The sequence below is a fragment of the Odontesthes bonariensis genome, chromosome 23 (assembly GCF_027942865.1).
Source record: "Odontesthes bonariensis isolate fOdoBon6 chromosome 23, fOdoBon6.hap1, whole genome shotgun sequence".
Classification (NCBI taxonomy): Eukaryota; Metazoa; Chordata; class Actinopteri; order Atheriniformes; family Atherinopsidae; genus Odontesthes; species Odontesthes bonariensis.
The window spans coordinates 25,019,228-25,044,938 of NC_134528.1; the positions used below are offsets into that span (position 1 = coordinate 25,019,228).

Consider the following 25,711-nt stretch of genomic DNA (forward strand, 5'->3'; position numbering starts at 1 on the left):
TGCAATACCAAAGCGGATACGAAAGAGACTGGTTGTCTGTCAAAGTGCTGTCGGAGTTTCCCTCATTTCCCATCGTTTCCATTTCCATCCTTTACATCCTTTAGTGGCGGCTGCTGACTTTTAAAACAGGGGAAGCCCATATTACGCCATTGTGACAAAACTAGCTAACACGACAAACAAATGCACAACAGGAATATGATTGACAAAACTTCTAAACAACAAGGATGTGTTTCATATTTACAGTGTAACATTTACAAAAGTGTATGTGTGTAAAGGATGGAAATGGAAACGATGGGAAATGACACCACTCTGGTGCCCCCGTGAAAAGGGTCTCGCGACGCCGATGTTGTGAACTGTTGCTGAATTGAGCAAGAAGCGGGCTTTTACTTTGGAAAACAAAAGCATCGTCAGTTGTGTTCCGGTGGTCTGGGCTTATGCTGAGAGTTCACTCTGTCAAACCGAGGTTGACGTAACGTCTCCCTTACACCACTGTACTGTGTTGTGTCCAAGTCGGAGGTACTTGACAACTTCTGAACTGTTCAGTGCTTTACCTTCGAATAATCGACGTTGTTTAGCCCTCCGCAGCAGTCCAGCAGCACAGGTTGGGTATTTTCAGCGGGGTTGTCGCTCCGCGCGGCAGCAGCTCCGCTCGGGCTCATCCACTCCGACTCCACGCCGGCGGAACACCTGCACGCAGACGTGCGTGGAAGATAACAAATGTTGCTCAATAGAGAGGACAAGGTTCTGATGTTCGCAGTAAGAGAATGCTGTAGGCCTCGTTTAGGGGGTTAACAGCAAAGGTCTGAATAACCTCTAACCCCGCTAAGTGCATTCTGGGTAATGTGGTTCGTATTTAATTTATATCGAATAAAAATAATGGCGTTTGAAAATAGTACGGTTTTCTTTTTTCAGGACAAAAAAAATAGTTGTTTTGATAATATTTAGCTGCCACAAATGGGCAACCTGAAAGGTTGATTTTGTTTATGTTTTTCTCCCTCGCAGTACATGAATCATCTGAATCCAGAGTGACGCCTACTGGCTGAATATATTGAAGAGTGTGTGTGTGTGTGTGTGTGTGTGAATTAAAGACTCTTTGTATCGGCCTACACGAGACATAAACGGAGGTTCGGTCTGTTGTGTTTTCCTATTTATTGTCCTCCAACTTGTTCTTTCCTCCTCTTTTTTCTGTGTTCCTTATCCAGTTCACTATTCCCCCTTCTTTTCCCTCTTCCTTTTCTCCTTCCTTTATATTTTCTTTTTGTTTTCCATGTTCTTTCCTTTTTCTCCTTCCTTCCTTTTTCATACACATTTTGCTCATCCTGTATCTCTTTGTTCTCCCTTTTTCAAACATCTTTCCTCAACACTCTTTATATCCTCCCTTCATTCCTTTTTCTCTTCCCCTTTCTCATTTATAATTTTTTTAAATATTTTCTTTTACTCTGTCCTAGTTCCTATGCTTGCTTGTTTTTCTTTCCATTCTGTTTACGTGACTCCTCTTTATCCTGACCTTCATCTTCTTTTCAAATCATCCTCTTTCACATCTCTAACAGTATTTTCTTTTATACTGTTTCCAACCTTAAATTAGTGTCCTTGCTCATCTTTTCCTCTCCTCCTCCTCCTCCACCACTGCTTGTTTGGAGTCAGTCAGTTAAGTAGAAGATGCTTCTTGTGGAGGGAGAAGCAGAGGGTGCGCTTAAAAGCCTCACAGCTACCTGACAGAGCATAATGTCAGTTCATCAGGCCGTCTGAGTCCAGGGCGCTATCATGTAAACTAAAAGGAGCATGACATCCAGCCAGCAGGTGAAGATTATGACTGTAATTAAGATTCTCTTCTTCCTGCTTGAGTTCTTCTTTTCTCTCTTCCATCCGGATGCACACAGCATGGCAGGTGTACTGTGCTGTTCAGCCCCTTTCAATGCAGAACAGAAAGCTATGTTTTCATCTTATTTTTGCACTTGACATAAGAACAAGTAAGATCAGCATTTTTGTTGCATTAACAGAGGCTGTGACAGTATCCTTACGCACAGTGTCATCATTAGTCTGCTACATTTAGAGGAATAACATGAGTCAGGATGATTGAATAATTAAATATGATCAAAGTAAGAGGAAATAGCTGCATAAAGTAAGGTCAAAGCAACAACCCTTGGGTACAAAACTGCACCAAAAGCGCCTATGGTCAGTATCTCTACTAAAACTTTCCAAGGTCCCTCAGCTCCCGGGCACCAAAATGACTTGGCCACAGTTTAAAAGAGTTCTCGGTTCGGCTTAAAATCTACCCTTTCATACCATTATGTAACCCTGCACATCATATGCTTGAGCAGAATCTTTCAGTGATGCCAAGGGGTCCAGAACAAGCAGTCTTGTGACAAGTCAGTAGGAGAACAAACTTCGAAAATCGACTACAAGATTATTATTGATGTCAGTAAATTTTCAATGGTTGATTTAGCTTAGAATTTAACTCCCTTGTGTGCTTGATATTAATTGCTATCCAGAGTGTATACTGTGTTGCTCAAATCTATGTGGACTCCTGCTCTCCCGTGCAGCTGTATGGAAGTGTCGCTCTACCCCAAATCTTTTAATCGCTGCTGCATTACATCAGCTTGTATGAATAGAATAATTTAGGACCCGCTGAGGCTGAAAAGAAGAAAAATAACGGAACAATCAGCATGAGGATGCTTATCATGTAACAGTTGACAAAATATGTTATTATTGATTATGTGGCATCAGTAGCTGCGTGTATCACCATAACCCTATAAATTAGTGGCAGGAACAGAATTCTTCATGCATTTTTTTAATTCATTTTTTCCACAGCGCCCGGTTCACCCTGAGTTTCATTCTCCTTTGCCGTTTATAGTACTGATAATGGCAAACTTCCACTCTTATAATCACTGACTTCCTTGCTTCCACATACAAAATAAGCTTGTGCATTTCTCTTAACATAACAATTGACAGTTTTTGCCCAACCCTCATGTATACATGTGCTCACCATGTCCCGAGAAATAATGTTTTTTACATTAGTCCAGGGGTGGCCAACCAGTCAGAGACTACTAGCCGCATTTTTTACTGTGTTACCACAAAGAGCCACATTATTTTGAAAAATGACAAAATTCTCTCCTTTCCATCCGTCTGTTCTTGACTCTTAACTCTTGTCTCAGTCACGTGATGCATCAACGCTGATATTAAACCCATGAACCAAGCAAAATGGGTCAAAAACAGACGTGTTTGGAAAGCTTCTTCCCAGTGAGGAGACAGAAGAAGAAGCTGTGACCACTAAGAAAAAGAAAGATGCATTTTGAAGGCATGTTTAAGCGTTACCATAGCGACCAGAGAGCGTTAGGAGGCAGAAAAGATGTTATGTCAGGAGGACGCTGCTAATATAGTTACATACAAGTACACAGTGGATTCAAGTTTATTATTATATTTACTAAGTACCACAGTATCTGTGTTGGTCGTATCATTTTATTTTGTAGTATTTATCTGCCACACCTGAAAGGCCGGTCTGTGAAAATATAGTCTGGAGCAAAAAAGGTTGGAGACCGCTGCCGTATTGAACTCAAACGAAGCGAACACGCACATTCAAAAAAACACAAACACAAATTTTGATATGAACGTAAGAGCCGCATGAAACCAGACAAAGAGCCACATGCGGCTCAGAAGCCGCAGGTTGGCCACCCCTGCTTTAGTGATTGTACCATACCAGAAAAGGCCATAATAAAGTAACAAACGCAAAAACACACACATGAAAGTTCATGCTTGAACATAGTTCTACTGCATGCACATTAGGAAGTTTCTGTGGCTGCAACAGCTCGGCATTTACAGTTTGAAGTTGCTGTTCTACAGTTTTTCCTCTCAGTATCAATGTTTCCTCTGTGAAATACACCATCAGCCATAACATTATGTTATAAGTTTTTCACCTAATATCACGCAGGTGCTCTTCAAGACAATAACAGAGAATTGATCAGTCAGGGTGAGGACAAATGGTACCTACCTGGAAAGTCTGGGACCAGAAAGTTAGCGTAAAGTTTTAAAGTTAATTCATACATTGAGTTCACTTATTCTTTACACGTAAATTATTTACATGTTTGTGTCTAACAGGAAATATATTTCTATAATTACATGTTTAGCACTCCTTTGCATTGTGACTTCCAGGGTGAAAATCTGGTGATTCTGCATGTGTTTTCCCAACTTTTACTTTAGGCAAACAAGCAAGTGTGAGGAGACTGTTGTTGTGAAGAAGAAGAAAACGAGTAATGTGCTGCTGAACGAATAATCCATCTCCATCCTGCTGTTTGTTTGAAGAGTGGCTTAACTACCACCCATCAAACCCTCACGTTACGTCGGTAATTGATTTGCTAGACCCTGTGGGTTGTAGAGTGGCATCTCTGTGGACTGTGTTTGCTTCCCACAGATGCCATTTGATTTATTTGGAGAATTTGTTGTGTTCTTGTAGCCTTATTCTTTTACTGTCCTGCTAGGGAAATTCTCTTACCAAATAGGGATGGTGATGGTGATGCCTAAAAGTCTGTGGCAAGTGTCAAATAACTTACATGTAGCATCTATTATTCCACTGAAAACTCACTGGTCGTCAAAGAATGTGAACTCATAAAATATACTCATGGCTATGTATACTCAGGAGGAAGAGCAGTCGCCTACTAACCTGAAGGTCGATGGTTCCACTCCCGGCTGTTGAAGCATCCTGGGGCAAGACACCGAACCCCACGTTGCCTTCAGATGCGCATGGTTATGTGAATATGTAGAAGAAAGTATATATATGGACTAAGACTTTCTTGGAAGCACATTACAATTCTAAACTTAGTAGTCTGTGTGACACTTGTGGTTTCAGTCAGTTAGAGAGGAAATACTCTTATTTGTTAACTGGCTGCACTACCTGCTATATTCCATGTGGGGGTGTGAATGTAACCATCATTTTTTTCAATTATCATATGATACAGTCATTTCCTGTAGAGGATCCACCCAAGCTTAAGTTCTCTACAGTGCAGCAACACATCCTTTAACAAAGGTTTGGACACACAACTGTTGAAGTTAAAGCGAAACAATGATTTAGATTCATATAGAGGACCAGTGATCAAAATAATGGAACAATTGTGGGTAAAAAAAAGCTACAAGTTTGTTCCGGCTGATTTCTTTGTTTTTCCATCTCTGCACAAATCCTAAACTCCTCCTTTACACGGTTTGTGGCTGCAAATTACCTGTTGCTATCACATAAGCAGCCAAAAACAATAATGATGCACGTTGTATTCGTTAGCTTCCAGTTCAATGTTTAATAAACCAAGCAATTGTATCCATTGTTTGTTCAGTTTGCAGAACACACAAACGCACATCGAACAGCTGACAAACACTTTTCCGTGGGCTGGACAGGAAAAAACATTTGTGTCATGTTTTCATTCTCATAACGAAACGAACTGCACACAGAAACATCATAGAAAATCAGAAATATTCCTGATAAGAAGAAGGAAATAACACATGGAAGTGAAATAAAAGTGAGGAGACAAAGGGGTAGTCAGGATGAAGAAGGTTTAACTCAGTTTATACATATAAAAAACGCTGTCAGTCTGTGCTCTTTCTCTACCTTCCACTTAGGTTATCACAGCCTGGAAGAAAACGGTTTTGCTTTTTGTTCTTTTCCCTCTGGTTTACAAATTAACACACATGTGGCGTTTGATTGTGGCGTATTTCAGCTGGGAGGTTGATAGAAAATGAGCTGTTGAGACACTGTGTGTTGTCACTCAGTAAAACGTGTTTGTTTGATGATTCCACCTGACAGAGGGAGTCTGCAAATTATGGGTTGATAAGGAGGGAGGTGGTTTTGAATGGTTAGTCATACAGTACACCGATACTGAGCAAGACGAGGCACAGCGTAACATAACGACAGCACGAGTTGAAAATCACAGTCATTTTTTCCCTCTTAAGCTAAGCAAACAAATCTGATGCTGGAAATCTTTTGGGGTTTTGTCTAGCAAATTACCTGGGTTTTACCATTGTTATATTCTGAAAATACAGTCAGAAAAAGAAAGTACACACTGTCATCTCAAAGGTTTACCACATCAAAAAAAATCATCTGGTCCTTATCAGGTCTTCCACTGAGGCAAATACAACCTCAATTGAAAAACAACACGACTTATCATGTCCTTGCTAATTTAACAGAAACTAAGACAAAATGTAGAAACAGAGTGAAAAAAAACTAAGTAAACTAAGGGCGTATTCAGACCAGGAAAGTCCGATAGTTCACTTGCTTTGGTCCGAACCTTTTTTTTTCATTTTGGTGCGGTTCGCTTTCAGACTGTACATTTCAGTAAACGGACCAAAATATGTCATCAAAGCCACGCGCCCTGAAGTCGTTCGGCTATTGGTCAGAATCGACACGCGCAACACAAAGTGCTAAGTTCAAAAGTGAATGTAGTCATGGACGCTTTCCGAGCCGTTATTGCTTTTAATATAATCAAAACTATATGTTTTTTCAACGTATATGATATGTGGGCATCTGCCCAAACGTCCACAAGAGCACGGGTCTCCTCTTCGGCCCACGTTTGTCCCCTACTCATTTTCGGTCTAGAAATATTATTTTCGGTCTTTCGTTAGCTTTACCACAGCCGGTCTAGTAATTAGAAGAACGACGCTCTGTTCTGTTACCTAGCAGCAGACAAACGACGGATGCTCCCGAGGTACAAAAAAGCAAAAAGTCTGGGATTAGGTCCGGTCTGCTTTCACACCTCCAAAAGATCCGCACCAGGGTTCGTTTGATACGGACCGAGTACGACCTTTCAGCTCGGTCTCGGTCCGCTTGTTTGGTCCGGACCAGAGTTCGGTGGTTTGTATTCAGACCATCCCAAAAGGTCCGAACCAACGGAAATCTGGTCCGTTTGGTCGTTTGGTCCGGACCAAACGAGGTAGGTGTGAATACGCCCTTAGTAAAATGATTCAATGGCTTGTAGAACCACCTTTCAAGCAATAACATTTTGTTGTTTGTATTCTGTTAAAGGAGAATTCCGGCATTTTTACAAACATATCCCATCTGTTTGAGACCAAGGAAAGTTGGCCAAAGGGAAAAACGAGAGAAATTTTCATGCCTGCTGCGCAAAGTTGTCCGATTGCGCTGATTTCCATGAAAGCGGGCTCTTTCGGGCAAGCTTTTAACCTTTCCTGAGGCTCTTAACGTGTATCAAAATACTTTTTACCGAATTGGCCGTGGTGTCAGTAGCAATACAATTCAACCCAGGGGCTAACCATACCATTAGCTAGCACAGACATTATACATTTTGAGATTTCAAAAACAGCGCACTTACCTTTCTCAGCTTCCGTGTTCCACAGGCGTGCGCACAAATTAATCGATCGCCGAAGTCATACACAATAGTATTCCAAAGTACTGTCTTCCTCTGTAGTCAGTGCAATACATTGTCCACATCTGCACCACCATGTCTCCCCAATGCGTGACCTAGCAGCAGATCCTGTTTCTGGATCATCGTTTTGAGCCATCCTCGCTGCATCTTGTGCCAACAACTCTTCATCAGTGTATTCTGGTTCAAAAAGATAACCCCGACCATCAAACTCGTCAAAATCTTCCATTCCAACATCAGAATCTGACGAACTATCCATCTCAAAATTGCTTCCAATGAAATCCCGAGGGTTCTTATCTCCCGCAGCTGAATAATGGGCGAAGGTGCGCTCTTCAAGCAGTCATGTGACACGTCATGACATCACGGGGAAAATGGGTGTTGAAACGAGTCAGTTGTTCGATAGGAAACAATAACAAACATGGCAATGTGTAGTTCGGTTCCCGAGGGTCGTTTTTGGTGGACAAAAAGACAATTTTGGAATACTATAGTGTATGACTTCGGCGATCGATTAAAGCAATACTATGTAACATTTCTACCTTAAAATAACAGCTTGAAAGAAATTGTGCGGCTAGAATGAGTTTTAATATTACGATTGGCCTGTCTCCTATGACCTTCGGGGGTCTGAGTTGGAAAAACTGCGCTATGTAACTTTGCTGGAGCGGCCCGGTAGCGGCCCGGGAGCTGAGCGGAAGTACTTCGACTTGCTTTCTGGCACACCTACCGCAAAAACAAATAGACCCCTCTCACGCTCCCAGGTACATTTGATTACTCTTACCTTCTCGGTCGACATAGCTTGCACCTTCTGACTCCTCGCCGGTTCGTCAACAAACGTGAAAAAGTGAAAGGGTGTTGTATTTACGACAGTGTAACCGTACATTACCTCCAAGCCTGTAGGGGGAGCTCCAGAGTGGGCTTTTTGAGAAGTTACATTGTGTCGCTTTAATTTGTGCGCACGCCTGTGGAACACGGAAGCTGAGAAAGGTAAGTGCGCTGTTTTTGAAATCTCAAAATGTATAATGTCTGTGCTAGCTAATGGTATGGTTAGCCCCTGGGTTGAATTGTATTGCTACTGACACCACGGCCAATTCGGTAAAAAGTATTTTGATACACGTTAATACGGAGCCCTTAAAATGACATCCATCCATCCATCCATCCATCCATCCATCCATCCATCATCTTCCGCTGGTCCGATCGGGTCGCGGGGGCAGCAGCTTGAGCAAAGAGACCCAGACGTCCCTGTCCCCGGCCACTTCCTCCAGCTCTTCTGGGGGGACCCCGAGGCGTTCCCAGGCCAGCCGAGAGACATAGTCTCTCCAACGTGTCCTGGGTCTTCCCCGGGGACGGGCCCGGAACACCTCACCGGGGAGGCGTCCAGGAGGCATTCTCACTAGATGCCCGAGCCACCTCATCTGACTCCTCTCGATGCGGAGGAGCAGCGGTTCTACTCCGAGCCCCTCCCGGATGACCGAGCTTCTCACCCTATCTCTAAGGGAGAGCCCAGACACCCTGCGGAGGAAACTCATTTTGGCCGCTTGTATTCGCGATCTCGTTCTTTCGGTCACTACCCACAGCTCGTGACCATAGATGAGGATAGGAACATAGATTGACCGGTAAATCGAGAGCTTCGCCTTCTGGCTCAGCTCCTTCTTCACCACAACGGGCCGGTGCAGAGCCCGCATCACTGCAGACGCCGCACCGATCCGTCTGTCAATCTCCTGCTCCATTCGTCCCTCACTCGTGAACAAGACCCCGAGATACTTGAACTCCTCCACTTGGGGAAGGATCTCATTCCCGACCCGGAGAGGGCATTCCACTCTTTTCCGGCTGAGGACCATGGTCTCAGATTTGGAGGTGCTGATGGTCATCCCAGCCGCTTCACACTCGGCTGCGAACCGCTCCAGTGAGAGCTGAAGGTCACGGCCTGACGACGCCAACAGAACCAAATCGTCCGCAAAAAGCAGAGACCCGATTCTGAGGTCGCCAAACCGGACCCCCTCAACGCCCTGGCTGCGCCTAGAAATTCTGTCCATAAAAATTATGAACAGAATCGGTGACAAAGGGCAGCCCTGACGGAGTCCAACCCTCACAGGAAACATGTCCGACTTACTGCCGGCAATGCGGACCAAACTCTGACACCGGTCATACAGGGACCGAACAGCCTGTATCAAGGAGTCCGGCACTCCATACTCCCGGAGCACCCCCCACAAGAGTCCCCAAGGGACACGGTCGAACGCCTTCTCCAAGTCCACAAAACACATGTAGACCGGTTGGGTGAACTCCCATGCACCCTCCAGGATCCTGCGGAGGGTATAGAGCTGGTCCACTGTTCCACGGCCAGGACAAAAACCACACTGCACCTCCTGAATCCGAGATTCGACTATCCGTCGGACCCTCCTCTCCAGTACCCCCGAATAGACCTTACCAGGGAGGCTGAGGAGTGTGATTCCCCTATAGTTGGAACACACCCTCCGGTCCCCCTTTTTAAAGAGGGGGACCACCACCCCAATCTGCCAGTCCAGAGGCACAGCCCCCGATGTCCACGCGATGCTGCAGAGGCGTGTCAACCAAGACAGCCTTGAGGAACTCAGGACGGACCTCATCCACCCCCGGGGCCTTGCCACCGAGGAGTTTTTTGACCACCTCGGCGACCTCAGCCCCAGAGATGGGAGGTCCCACGTCCGAGCTCCTCAACTCTGCTTCCTCATCGGAAGGCGTGTCGGTAGGATTGAGGAGGTCCTCGAAGTATTCCCCCCACCGACTCACGACGTCCCTAGTAGAAGTCAGCAGAGCCCCGCCCTCACCATACACGGTGTTGACGGTGCACCGCTTCCCCCCTGAGCCGCCGGATGGCGGACCAGAATCTCCTCGAGGCCGTCCGGAAGTCGTTCTCCATGGCCTCCCCGAACTCCTCCCAAGCCCGAGTTTTTGCCTCAGCAACCGCCGAGGCTGCGTTCCGCTTGGCCTGTCGGTACCCATCAGCTGCTTCCAGAGTCCCACTGGCCAAAAAGGCCCAATAGGACTCCTTCTTCAGCTTGACGGCTTCCCTCACCACTGGTGTCCACCAGCGGGTTCGGGGATTGCCGCCACGACAGGCACCGACCACCTTGCGGCCACAGCTCCGGTCGGCCGCCTCAACAATGGAGGCACGGAACATGGCCCATTCGGGCTCAATGTCCCCCACCTCCCTCGGGACATGGTTGAAGCTCTGCCGGAGGTGGGAGTTGAAACTCCTCCTTACAGGGGATTCCGCCAGCCGTTCCCAACAGACCCTCACAATACGTTTGGGCCTGCCAGGTCTGACTGGCTTCCTCCCCCACCAGCGGAGCCAACTCACCACCAGGTGGTGATCAGTTGACAGCTCCGCCCCTCTCTTCACCCGAGTGTCCAGGACATACGGCCGCAAGTCCGAGGATACAACCACAAAGTCGATCATCGAGCTGCGGCCTAGTGTGTCCTGGTGCATATATCCGCAGAAAGTTGACCTGCGTCTGACATTAGACCTACATCAGTGGCGGCTGCTGACTTTTAAAACAGGGGAAGCCCATATTACGCCATTGTGACAAAACTACTAGCTAACACGACAAACAAATGCACAACCGCTTTGGGACTGCAGTTCCAGCGTGCTTCTTCCCGCTTAAAAATTCTGCTGCCACAAGATCTGATGGACAAACACTAACTCCAATCATCCCGACACAGCCCCTCATATTGACACGCCCATGTCTAATTTACCCCCAGAGACGCCGGGCTGCCTCGGAAGCCTGGCTGTTAGTGGCGGCTTCATAACATGATTTCCTCAGTGAACGGCGACGATTCAGAACAAATCACTTCATTAAGCTACAGGACAACATGTTGTAGTTATGAAAGTAAATGCAGTATTGGGCATATCTTGTGTTTTGTGAATAACTGTTTTATTGTCAATTTAACATTGAAGATGTAGCAATTTCGCCAGAGAATGGGAGAGGCTGTCCGGCTTCCCGTGTTGTCTCTGAATAGCCGCGGCTGACCTACATGACGATTCTCTGCCCATCCTGCTGCCTAACCTACACTGTTTTACAATAAAGTGAAAGTTTCTGGTGGGCACGAGAAACCCTTGGGTTTTATTTTACTCTGCCATGTCATTTTAAGGGCTCCGTACATTAAGAACCTCAGGAAAGGTTAAAAGCTTGCCCGATAGAGCCCGCTTTCATGGAAATCAGTGCAATCGGACAACTTTGCGCAGCGGGCATGAAAATTTCTCGCATTTTTCCCTTTGGCAAACTTTCCTTGGTCTCCAACAGATGGGATATGTTTGTAAAAATGCCGGAATTCTCCTTTAACAGTCTCTCACATGATTGTGGAGGAATTTTGGCCTTCTCTTATTTCCAACACTGCTTCACCACATTGAGGTCTGTGGGTATTTGTTCATTCACAGCTCTTTTAGGGTCCCACCACAGCATTTCAATCAGGTTGGAGTCGGGACTTTGACTGGACCATTGCAACACTTTGATTCTTTCCTTATTCAGGCATTCTGTTGTAGATTTTGCTGCTGTGTTTGGGATCGTTGTCCTGTTAGAAAACCCAAGTTAAGCAAAGCTTTCGCTGTCGGAGAGATGGCCTCACATTCGACTCTGGGATACTTTAGTATAGAGAGGAGTTTGTGGTGGAATCAATGACTGCAATGGGCACCTTGTCCTGTGGCAGCAAAAAAAAAAAAAAGAAAAATCATCAACCCTCCACCACCATGCTTGACAGTTGGTATGAGGCGTTGTTTTACAAAGATGGTGCTGTGTATTATGAACCTTGATCTGGAACATTTTTCCAGAAGTCTTGTAGTTTTTTCACAAACATAAGCCGTGCTGCCATGCTGTTTTTGGAGAACTGCCATACTTGTTCAGTCTTTTTCTAACTGTACTGTCATGAACTTTAACATTTAACATGCTAACCGAGGCCTGTATGTCAGATGTAGCTCTTCGGTTTTTTACAGTTTCTCTGAGCATCTCATGGTCTGACCTTGGGGTGAACTTGCTGGGACGTCCACTCCTGGGAAGCTCGACAGCTGTCTGTGAATGGTCTTTCTCTCTGTAGAGGGGTGGACTCCAAATGGTTTGGAAATGGGCTTATAACCCTTTCTAGATTGATGGACAGCAACAATTGCGTCATTATTACCTTTGCTGATGTCTTTCGTTCTTGGCATTGTGGTAGTACACAAATGAAAGCTCCAGACCAGCAAACTGACAAAACTTCTGCTTTTCTAAAGCTGTTCACAATCACTTGGGATCAATTAATCAAGTACATTTGACCTGCATCAGCTTACTGCCACTTCTGCCTTTTGGTACATATTCTGTTAAATGAAAATTGACGTAAATGATGTTGATGTAAAATGTCTTGGTTTGTTTTTTCATCCAATGCTGTATGTACTTAATTTCAAGACCTGGTCATTATATGCAAAGATGGAGGAAAACGCAGACTAATGACCAAAACTGTTCTGTTCTTTTGAGTCCACTTCGGTTCTCGAAAGTGTATGAAAATATAAAAACACAAATCCCATAATACAACTAAATGCACAGTCAGACTGCCATATTCTGTACAAATAAGATACAGGCGTATGTCCACATAACCATCCACATGTGTTGGGTGCATGTAAACACTGTCTGTCAAAACAGCAGCTCGGTCATATCATTTCCTCAGCTTCCTCTTCTGCTTACAGTCAGGCAAGAGCGGGCAGAGGTCGGGGGAATAATAATGAGGTGGAGGGCTCCGAGTTTGTTTTCTCACAGTTCCCTCGCCCCCATTGAAAGCGCTGAATCATCAGATCCTGGAGACAAATAAGAGTGATGTTATTCAAAAACAAATATGAACATCGTTCTCATGAAAACTTGTATGTAAGACAGGAAGGTGCTTATTGATATAAATCTAGATATATATTTGCCATTCAAGAGAAAAAGGGAAAGGGAATCTACTTTCGAAGCATTTTAAACTGAATGCTGGGTTTGAATTGATGTCTTGATTCATTATTGATTTCTTGATTGAGCATTATCAGTATTCTTTTTATGAAAGTTATGAAGCTTTACAATGTACTGATAGGAAACTCTTAGTCACTGATGATAATACTGGACACACTTCTTTGAACTGTTATTGTGGACATGTGCATGAATCAAAGCGGTCTTTCAGTTCCCTGTTTAGGTTTCACTTGTTCCAACTGATTTGTTTTCAGCAGAAGACAAAAGAAATGAGAGGAAAAACACGTACATATAAAAAACGTTTAACAGCTAAGCAGCTGGATTTTTCTTTTACGGGGGAGTAGGAGTGAATGTCACACTTTGCATTAAAAAGGAGGCCCGAACCAACAGGATGACAAAGAAAAGGCTCAGTGAAAGAAGATGATGCCGGCGTGGACACAGACTTGCTGACTTATCTAATTTTTATCCTGTTGCAGAAGACCGTTTTAGGGTGATGTTTCCTTTCAGAATTTGCTGGTATTTAATCAAATCTATTTGTCCCTTTATTAGATCAAACTTTCTCGACACACTATGTGCAATACAAGCCCAAAGCCCAAAGAGACGTATAATTTTCACGAAAGTCTGCACTGGTTCTACTTAAAAGTGTAAACGAGGAGAATTTCATTCAAACCTCATTGCTCAATAGAACTCTTTTTTTTTTAAATGCGCAAGACTGATTGTGAATTTAATTTGCAAACCTCTGATGCTTTATTTTTTGGCGAGGACAGAGGAAATGTCTTCCTTGGATAATTTCTCTGTGAGGGTCATACTCATACAGCCCTGTTACCATGAAACGAAAAATAGGCACAAATCCTATAAATAGTGGTGTCACAATCCATGGCTTGGAAAGTGTGAGATTGCAATATCGTGCTCGGCTGTTGTTTCTTGTCGGGCATTACTCACGAGATATGACGGATACAGTGATGCATGAATAATAAAATCTAAGTAACTAAGCACTAATTATGTACATATATACCTATAGATATATTTAGATAATACCCAACTATATAAATAAAATCAAACCGTAAAGCTCCTAACTGCTATCCATTTTTTGGTGAGATTGCAGTACAAAAATAATCACCAATGGATGGGAAGTCGATCGTGTAAAACTTTGAGCAGGATTAGTCTCAAACTGGCTCTATCTTGCATGAAAGCCCACCGATTAGCCCCTTCTTCCATTACTTTCTTCGTACTCTTAATCTTTTATGTCCAATTCAGCACGAGCAAGATCAAAGCAGAAAAAGGAAAATATAGGAATTTGACCATTTTTGAGTTGTTATTGTGAAACTGCTATGTTTTGCACTGTGAACCAACTTATCTGTATCCCAGTCTGTCATGAGATTGTGTTGGTTCAGGTGTGGCTACACAGTAGAAAAGTTCAAAATGCATTTGGTAAAGACTTTCTTGTGACAAAATGTATCTTGTTTTTTTTTTAACTGTAATATCTGTTTCAACTATTGTGAACAAGCCTTAACATTAGTTAACATTACTTAAGATCCAGACTCCCTTGAAGTGCCCAAACATCTGCTTCGTGCTTTTCCAAAGGTTAACCATTGTTTAACCACAGTGACAGAAATTTTGACTAGGGATGACTAAACCTTTGCATGTCACTGTACTACTTAGTGAAACAGTGACGGTGGGGTGGGGACTGGTGAGAAGCAACAGGCTGATCCCGTGTTCACAGCTTCCCCCAATCAGCTCCTCTCTGTGTATAATGTTAGGAGTGAGTGGATGTTCCACAGCATACATTTGGATGCTGCAAATAACAGTTCACATTAAACAGATTTTACGGCTAGCAATTACAGACTTTCATTGGACTTGATGACATTTGAATTCATCAGAACATGAGACAAATTATCAAAGTGGATGAGGTGGATGAGAGACATTTTAAAAGAAGAATTTAAAATGATAGTATCACTGTAATCATAAGATACAATGTGCTCCATTTGCATTTAGTGCAGGTCAGTGCATGCAAATGTATTTTTGCTTAGGTCACTGAATTTACTCTTGTCTTTTTCCTTTGAGTCCCATTAAGTTGTTGACTGTCTGCGGCAGGGCTGAAATTCACAAAGGACCTACAAGAACAGCGCAATTAAACTGTCAGGACTGTCTGAACAAAGAACAATCTTCAGAGTATATGTAATCTTCTGCTACACATCTTGGGGCCTGAATACCACAAGGAAATTTTAGTTTAACCGTGTGGGTATTAAATAGCCAAGAGCGTGGGATGCCAGTGTTAAAAGGCGGGTAATGTCAAATTAGCAAAGATATATCCAAGTCACAGCGATGCCTGTAACTGCTCTAAACAATCCCCAGCCGACCATGTACACATGTTCTGGACGTGCCCGAGGCCAACCAACTTTTGGTCCAATATATTCCAAACTCTCAAACAGGCTCTCAACACAAATTTAGAACCAAACCCCCTGACTGCCCTCTTTGGTCTCCCTCTGTCCAAAAATCTCCCTGTTTCTGCACAGCGTGTCATGGCCTTTACCACCCTGCTTGCCAGGCGTACCAGTCTCCTCAAATGGAAACAGGTTTCTCCAACGACTCACAACAATTGGATTCAGGAAATTTTACAATGTCTAAAGTTAGAGAAGTTAAGGTTCTCACAGAAGGGATCTTTGACAGCATTTCATAAAACTTGGGACCCACTGCTGGCTTATATTAGTAATAGTCTTAATGTTACTCCTGACGATGCTGAGGACGTTTCTTAACAGTTGGAAAGAGAGAATACCCCCCCACACACACACACGCACTTTATCTATTTATTTTCTTCTCTCGTCCTTTATCCTTTTAATTATTATTTCTTTTTTATTATTATTATTTATTTTTTTGTCTTACCATACTTCAATTTTTCACTTATGTTGCCATATGCTGTATAATTAAGTTGTTTGCTGTGACTACATCTGACATGGGTTGTTAGGAGGGATAGATATGTTGGGGCTCTCTTTTTGTCCCGTTTCCTTTTTTTATTTTGTACTTCACTTTAAAGCAGACGCTTCGACGCAATGGGAAACTTATATCTTTTTTCTTTCTGTACTGTCTGCAAAAACTCAAAGAGATTTTGAGAAAAAAAAAAAAAAAGTGGTGTGTAATGTCTGGGCAAGCTGCCCGATTATAAAACAGATAAACGACAGGAAGAAACCAGAAATCTTCAGATGAGCCGGATTGAAAAACCTGAACTGTGGAAAAATGTAAAACAAAACACTTGGCATAGCATGGAAACTTATCTGTGGCGTGGCGTAGCATGGATGGTGACAGGGAAGGATCTCACAAGGAATGAAAGGAAACTAAATACTGTGGAGGGTGATTAAGGATTGAGTGCAGCTGAAGGGGAAAACACAGGTGAGGGACGTGAGGCTGATGGCAGGGTAGGAGAGGGTGGCATGACATGAAACTAAACACAAGACCTGAACCTAAAACATGATCTAACTAAGAACTAAAATAAAACATGATCTAAAACCCAAACATGATCTAAAACATAGTCCATGACAGTTACGGCCTCTTAACTTTTCCCTTAACAGTAACACTTGATCGGTTTCCAGCACAGAAGAACATTTGACCACAAAAGAAGCAGACAGTTCCGTCTTTTGACAAACAGACAGGGATGGAAGTCACAAGCCCTCATTTAGCCATGGATATCTCTGGTTAAATTTAGACCACTATTAGCTAAAGCAGTTTCATCCTCATTACTCAATTTAGGTCATCACACCAACAGCTGTAAATATCTAACATCAACTGAAGTTTCTAATCAGGACAAAATCCCAGAAAACATCAACCATATTTCAATTTTGAGCTTTCTTTAAAAGTTTCACATACTTTTTAATCCCCAATCCCTGGATCTGAAAGGACATGCAACCTGTCGTGGCATCAGAAGACATAGCTTACCGGTAAATAGAATCATGCTTATCGTGCAGGTGAAGAAAAGGACACACAAGCAGTGAAAATTTGCTTGTTCCTCTTCAGCTTACAAAGCAAAGCTTTTTTTATGTAAGGGGGAAGTGATACTATGATACTATGAAACACCCCTGACCATGTAGATGAAAACATAAACATAGCAGCGTGTGCTTTGTGTTTTTCAGTAGCGTCATACAGAGCTGGTCTTTCTTGAGTCATGATTATAAGTTGGTCCTCGGTTTCTTCACTTATAGTGGCCATATTCAACAGCCACACACAGACAGGCCCAACACTGATTTACAATTTAGAATTGGTTAAAAAGAAAAAAAAGACATCAATGGCTACCAACATTAGGGAACGCGCAACATCTTTACCATATATGGGAAAGTTTTACCCAACTTAACAGGAGAAGCACCCACAGTGAGACAGAGATTGCACAGACTTTTCTGTGTGCCTTTCTGTGTGGAGTTTGCATGTTCTCCCTGTATAAGCGTGGGTTCTCTCCAGGTACTCTGGCTTCCTCCCACTGTCCAAAAACATGCATGTTAGGTTAATTAGTGTCTCTAAATTGTCCCTAGGAGTGAGTGTGTGGTTGTTGTCTCGTTTGTCTCTATGTGGCCCTGTGATGGACTGGCAGCCTGTCCAGCCCCCCCGCGACCCGACCGACGGATTAAGCGGGTATAGAAAATGGATGGATGGATGTTTAGCTTATATTGCTTTCTCCAAGAAGCCAAACACATTGACAAAGAAAGATGTCAGAAAGGAAGAAAAGCATTGACAAAATAAACTGCCATCATCATCATCATCATCACCACACCACCTTTCTTGCTTTTGTTCAGGTTTCGCTGGAAAGCTGTTTAGATATAGGATTTCTCCACCCAGAGCTCCTACCTCTAAAAAAAAAAAAAAAAAAAAAAAAAACAATCTTTTAATTTTAAGAGGAGGTATCTACATGCGGTAAAAGTGAAGTCAGTTCTTCCATTCATTCGATCACAGAGCCCATATTTAGCATCATAAATCTATTTTCCAGCTACTTATCCACCCACCCACCCATTTAAGGAGCACCCAATAATCCATTTGTGCATCTGCTAATCCAATCACTCTATTCATACATCCATCCTCCCATCTGCAGTCAGTTATGATCAGAGTTAAGTCATAATTGTAATCTCTTTTCCCAGTGACTAGTCTGCTGAGCTGCTCCCTGCCTGGCTGTCCATCATGCAGTGTTTGGACACCGCTACTACAGATCTCCCTAGTAAGCAATCAGATAATGCGCGGCACAGGAAATTGATAGGAATGGCAAATTTGTCAAAGGAAACTAAAGGCGATAATCCTCTTGTTTATGTCTCAGGCAGTGCTGCTGCTATTGTCGTCAGCTCGACTGGTTTAGTATTGAGCACCTCATCCATTAATTTGTTACAATCATGTGTTGCGGAGCGACGCAAAGAACACATCACTGCGTACTAAGACTTACAGTAATATTTGCTGACGAGATGTACTGATGGTGCACATTTGGTCACGAGTGTCTTGTTGTTTGGGTACAGGAGGTGGCAAGTAAACAAACACAGACAGCCTCATCAGATTCAAGTTGATGCCTGATGATGCAGTCACACGACGACGGCTAAATATATTTCTTTGATTAGTTAGTTAAGGAGGGCTTAATCAGTTTGAAGCCAGAACTCTTCCGATAAAACACGGAGAGAAAAAAAGGACTGGTACAGGACAGCAACATTTACAGGACAATAATGACAACAAAGCAGTCATTTGCATAAGAACCTAAAAAGGCTAACGGACCATTGGAATAATTATAAGAGCAACAGAAAATGATAGGATTAAGAAGGTACAGAACGGTCTCTTAGCATGCGGACATCAGCCCACGCAGTTACTGTTTATGTAAGCTGCAGGTGAATAACAGGCAGTAACTGTGGCCTATATTTCTCTCTTATTGTTAGAATAGAATAGAAATAGAATAGAAAAATACTTTATTCATCCCCCAATGGGGGAAATTCAAATTAGTCAAGTAGCTCAACATTTTTTTAAATATTTACAATGATTTTATTAACAACAACAATAATAATACTAGTAAAAAATACTTCTACTAACTAATAATAATAATAAATGACTAAATAAATAAATTAAAAAAAAAAAAATCAATCAATCAATTTGAGAAGAACTCAGCAGTCACTGTTAAAAAGCCTTATGGCTGTTGGAACAAGGGACCTTCTGAACCTCTCAGTCCTGCAGCGCAGAGAGATGATCCTCTCACTGTAGCTGCTCCTCTGTCCTGCCAGGATGCTGTGGAGAGGATGTTTATTATTCTCCAAAAGAGAATACAATTTCCTCCTCATCCGTTTCTCCACCACAGCACCGAGAGGGTCCAGCCTTCTGCCTACAACAGAACCAGCCTTTTTCACCAGTTTGTCCAGGCGCCTACAGTTTCTGTCTGTAGTGCAACTCCCCCAGCAAACAACAGCATAGAACAGTGCACTCTCAATGATAGTGTGATAAAACATGCACATCATATCACTGCAGACATTGAAGGACCTGAGCCGTCTCAGGAAAAAGAGACAGCTCTGGCCCCTCCTGTACACTGCGTCTATGTTGGCAGACCACTCCAGTTTATTATCCAGCACCACCCCCAGGTATTTGCAGGTCTGAACAGTCTCTATCTCCCCTCCATCAATGCAGACTGACTGGTATGGGGTTTTAGATCTCCTGAAGTCCACCACCAGCTCTTTGGTCTTGGTGGTGTTCAGGAGCAAACAGTTCTTTTTGGTCCAGTCAGTAAAGGCCTCCACAAGGTCCCTGTACTCCCTCTCCTGTCCACCATGCACACATGCCACAACAGCCGTATCATCAGAATACTTCTGAATGTGGCAGGACTCTGAGTTGTACCTGAAGTCTGATGTGTACAGGGTGAACAGAAAAGGAGCCAAAACAGTACCCTGCGGAGCCCGAGTACTGCATTCCAGTGTTCCAGAAACACATTTCCCCATCCTGACATACTGTGGTCTGGCAGACAAATAGTCTATAATCCATGATGTCAGGGAGGGGGCCACACCCAGAGTTAGAATCTCCTCTTAAATTATGTCTAATGTCACGTGATGTTCACATCAATACTAAGTGGCATTCACCTTTGGAAAACCATTTATCCCTCTAAATGCTTCATTTTTTGTATCATTTCACATTCACTGCTATTTCATGGTCTTTTTTTTCTTGATAATGGTCAGATTGGGAGACTGTAACGCGCTTCAGGTTGCAGGCAGAGCATCTGTAGGCCTGTTTAATCTGAATTTATAGCAATCCAGCACTCCAGTACCCATCAGTGCTTACATTACATTACCTTGCCATTGTTTAGCAGATGCTTTTATCCAAAGCAACTTACAAGTAAGACACAAGGAAGCTGTGGATCCAACCAGCAATGGCTGCACAGTTAAGTCATGCTACAGTTATAGCCCAGCTGGGTCATTAATTGGACCGCTGCCAGTTATTCCAGTATACAACCTCAGGAGGGGAATGGAGTTATTGACCGTAGTATGTTTGACTGCTCTACAATCGGTGATGAATACGGGATGGGAACTGACTAGATTTTATTGGTACCAATACCATTATCAATGCTCAATCTGGTTATCTATAGAGTCCCCTGATCTAAAGTCAGGAGACTTTATTATCAGTGAGGAAACCAGTACATTACACAGGTTTTCAGCTTTAACAAAACTGATTGCTCTGAAATCCCTAACAGAATGAATTTTTGGTTTAGTGTCTTTTTATTTCAGGTAATGTGAATATAATAATATATTTGATACAAAATCTACAGAATTACTCTTTCAAGATTAAGATTACTTTTATTGTCATGTACACACGAATGTTAACACGAAATTACTCCTCCGCACACATGCACATGGTCACACACTCATTAGCCCCTTTCACACTGACGAATAACCCGCGTTTAATCCGCGAATTTAGCGTGTCCGCTGTTGCGTTCACACTGCCGACCCGGGCTGCCGCGTCAACTCGACTCGCCTTTCGACCCGCGTCGGACCCTAGTCTTTTTGCAGAGCCGAGTTTGGTGTGAACGCAATTGACGCGGGTCGGACGTGGGCGTGGCGTGACGTGAGGAGTTTAAAAGACAGAATGGACAGCTGATTCAGATCAACAGCGACAGGTGAGGACAAGTTTCACTCTGTTTTACATCAAGTTCGAGACATTTTTGAGGATGGCAAACTGGGGAGACAAGAGGTCCGCAAGCTCCTCAGCCTCCGAGCCGAGGACGTTATTTACCGCCACATTTCGGGGACTATAGTGCTCTTGTATTCTCCACATATGTTCTTCGGCGGCATCCCACGCTGTAACCATCCACACTCCGTAAAATAACATCTCCATGAACTGCATATACAATTGCAAAAACGAGTCCTCAAGGTGTATTTAACCCTACCTCCGACGCATGGCTTGTGCCTACGTCATTGTACACGCCCAGCATTTTCTGTGTTTCGTGTGACGCTCTGCCACTAGGCAACGCCCCCTGAACTCGGCTTCAGGCGACACGGGTCACCGTAACACGCCAAGCGTTCACATTGCTCGATGCGGGTCAAAGGTGCAATTTGGACCCGCTAAGGTAGAGGGTCGCAGTGTGAAAGGGGCTATTGAGACAGATGCCATACACTGGAGCGGTGGGCAGCCAATAACAGCGCCCGGGGAGCATGGGGGTAAGTGCTCAAGGGCACCTCAGCCGTGGCAAGGAGGTGGACTGCCACCCCTCCAGCTGCCAGTCCATCAATTCTTCTTTTTTGAGTGGCGAAAGTGGGAATCAAACCACCATTATTGGACGACCCACTCTAACCACTGAGTCACGGCCACCCACTGAACATCTTGGGGGGGTGGGGGCCTATCCAATTGGTCCGTAGATATTCCATATATAATATCGAATGACATGTTTCATTTGCTGAAAGGTTCTTTGACGTTCACCTTCAAACAAAAGTCAGTGGTGGAGTCCAGGTTGGGGCTCTCTCTTATTTGTCATGATTTACTGACAGGATTGAGCATCGTACATATCATTTATCATGAATCAGCACGTGGAATTGAACATAGACATTCCAGAGTAATTTGTCTCCCATCCACATTATCCGAGTATGTTAGCCCAACTAACAGGTTTAAACATCATTTTAAAAATGTGCTTTTGGTCAGACTAAAAGAAAGGACAGAATGCTTATAACACTTTCATAGTGTCAACAGGCCTCTCCTAATGTATGTGAACAAGACATATCCTTACAACCTTAAGTTATCAGAGAGCTCACCGCTCTTGGGGAGGCCAATCTATTTTACCCTGAAATTGTGACAAACAAGAGTTTCCATCCCATACAGATTTCAGTCCTTCTCTGAATATTACCTCCATCTCTAGGACTCTCTAAAAACTACACACTGAAACCTGTTTTTTCTAAAGCAAAACATACGAGTTCCTCTTTCTACATTGTTGAGCTTTGGAATCACACTAAAACCCCATCCACTCAGGTCTTCCCAAAAATCCTTAGACACAGTTTCACCTCTCTTACTCTCTGCTTGCTTCCTTACTCCTAGTCTCTCCATCTTACTCTCCACCCTCACGCCCCATCCTGTCATTACAGTGTAAATGAGGCGAGCTATACAGTTAAGTCGCGTGTGTAAATAATGACTCGCCATGTCAGTGGATCAATACGACTGATGGCTACCTCGTGATTTTAGCAGCCGATTGATGGGAAATGACAGCCAGGCTCATGTGAAATATTAACTGCAGCATGAAGATTAAAAAAGTAAATAAACAAATAAAAGCTGGTGATGGTGAGAGGGCAAAAAATATAAGAAATATTAATGCAGCAGTTTTCTATAGATTTAAAAGAAGACTATTTAGTCATAAATGAGCTATTAAAAGGTCCTGCATAGAAGTTGTCGTCATTACAGTCCTTGTTAAAAAGTGACATGGGCTCAAATCTTGACATTTAACACATAGAGGTCCCATTAAATATACTATGCGGAAGTCCTGTCACAGTAACATACCACTGAACATAATCCTCTATAAAAACTGAACGTGACAGAGGAAGAGGTTCATTCTGCCCTTTCCCTTTCGCACATTGTTACTAGGAAACATGCGTCACTTCTCTGCAAGAGAATTTCTTCAGCCCGTCCAGGGAAGGAGATTAACATGCTTTTCTAATTCAATATTAATGTTACAAGTCTGTCAAAGAGATTCCTCTGTGGCACTGACGGAGGCTGGTCGCAAAGTGGCCTTTAAATTTGGCAACTAGTCTGGGAAGGAGTATGAGTCATGAGAGCTCAGAGGAGATGTGTTCGTTCAGTTGGCTGGATGGTCTGTGTCTCTGACCATTTCCCTCCTCACTAGTTCATCTATTCACTTACTCACTCGGTGGTGACTATTCACAAACTCAAATATGTTGTTACTTATTCACAGAATTAGCCATTCAGTGACTTTCAAATCCACTTGCTTACTCTTTCATTCAGCCACTCACTGCAGCGACTACCTCAGTCTCTTCTTGAATTTGTTTAATGCATTCTCAACTTTGTAAATCTTGGACTCACTCGCACATTTACTCATTGACTAAAACATCCCAATGATCACTTTTACATGTACACCATTTCTGTTAGCTTGGTTTCGAGGCCTGTGTGATGGCCTTGTTAAGCCAATTTAAGACACCCCCCAAGGTCAATAGCCCTTTGCATCACTTTTCAACACAGTGGAAACTATTCTACAGCTGCATAATACTAGTTATCCTGCAGCAGCTGCACCAATAGAAACATTTCTTTGACAGTGCTATCTTATAAAGATATTGACCGGAGGGGTACAATCACCCATCTAACATTGGACATGTATTGAAATCCAACAATCAGGGTATGGTTCAGTAAAAATAGATGACCTCCTATCATAATTTCTTCAGCTCTTTTCCTTGACCTCGTTCGAAAAAACAAGGTTACAGAAGCTGGGTTGGTCGGAGAAATACGTAAGGATTTAGAAGAAAAAAAAACCCAGTGGCACTGGAATGACAACCCAACCACACCTACATTAGGTGCAGTGTGGGTCTACCCCACTGGAACTACAGCCGTTCAATAAATATTTCTTATGCAGTTACACGAGGGCTATATCATATGTTTCTATAATAGGATAGAAAATATTCCTTCATCATCAAGGTTTGTCATTTTAAAAAGAAAATAAGCTGCTCAGTCTCACCCTTGTGTCCTGCTCATCCACACAAATCACGGTTAGAGCGACAGGGTGAAAATATAACTGAACTTTGCTTTCAGAGTTGCAACTGCGAGGAAATGTGGGACAGAATTATCTCCCTTCCATCATAAAGGATGCACCAGGGTTTCCTCTGCCAAAGAAGATGATAAAGGAAGCAAAGAGGCTCATTTCCTTAGCATTTAGAGAACTTAGACAGCCCTCATTATGGTTGCTACGATACTTCTGGGTCATTTAATTCTTTTAGTTACCTTTTTAAGCAGAAATTATGTTTGTTTTTTTGTCTTTATTTTGACTTCCAATCTTAATTTTTTGATTCCATCATTGACTATACCACTTTGTTACATATTGAGTGTCTAGTTAAGGTTGTTAAAAAGGTATTCAAAGTAATTGCTTCAGAAAACATCTTGATTAGGTATTAAGATACTTAACAAAAACATTTTATAATCTGGAAAGCATCTCATTTTACATTTTGCAATGGCAAGGCATCCGACTCTGTTATGATACCAGCTCAGGGAACCTTGCACGTTCTCAAAGATGTCACAGCGGGCTCCTTGGCCAAGTGACGAGTTTAGACTGAAAATGGGTTGGAAATGGCGCGCGGGTCACTATATAGCAGAAACACCAAGTAAGCTGCACAGAGATGGAAATTGGTCGAAAAGGGTATTCCTTTACCTGACTCCCGCCCTCTGGTATTCGCATACCATCTGGGACGAGCCCACAACCGACATGATTTCAAATGGGGCTATTTTTTCTAAAACTCGTGCATGTGATTGGATGAAGAATCTGTCCGTCATCTTGACTGACACGCCACTTCAGCCACTCCCAATGACTCAACCCGTGACGTGGCTCAGAGCTTACCTGACTCCCGCCCTCTGGGGCATGAATGGGCGGCCATAACGCCGCCCATTCATCCAAAGTCCCACCCAGCGATTAATGATTGGCTCTGATTATTTTCTAATCGGACGAAACACATATGACCCCCAGGCTCCTCAGATGGTTGTGTGAGGAAAGGGAACGCCCCCGCGTGTAGTTGGTGAACGCAGCCAGATAACGTGAGTCAGGTTAGGTATTCCTGGCTTCTGCGATCAATATTTTTTCCTATTACTTTTCCACTGACTTACACACTCAATAAATACACTTTTCACCCGATAACAATCTTAATATATTACTGACTCATTCCCACTTTATCGCACATTCATAATGAAGAATGATTGATTTTCACTTTAACTTACCGACTCATTCAATGA

The 25,711-nt window shown here is 43.2% G+C and overlaps 1 protein-coding gene and 1 long non-coding RNA gene across 2 annotated transcripts in view; both read right to left on the minus strand.

Moving 5' to 3' along the window:
• The window catches only part of pemt (phosphatidylethanolamine N-methyltransferase), a 110,777-nt gene extending 109,857 nt beyond the window's left edge, over positions 1-920 (minus strand). Inside the window, exon 1 of the mRNA XM_075457126.1 lies at positions 552-920. Coding sequence (XP_075313241.1) covers positions 552-659 — 108 coding nt within the window. The 5' untranslated portion in view covers positions 660-920. The remainder of the gene's footprint in view (positions 1-551) is intronic.
• An 11,140-nt stretch (positions 921-12,060) lies between these two features.
• LOC142374215 (uncharacterized) overlaps positions 12,061-25,711 on the minus strand; it is a 41,342-nt gene continuing 27,691 nt past the window's right edge. Inside the window, exon 3 of the long non-coding RNA XR_012768665.1 lies at positions 12,061-13,149. This is a non-coding gene — a long non-coding RNA (uncharacterized LOC142374215). The remainder of the gene's footprint in view (positions 13,150-25,711) is intronic.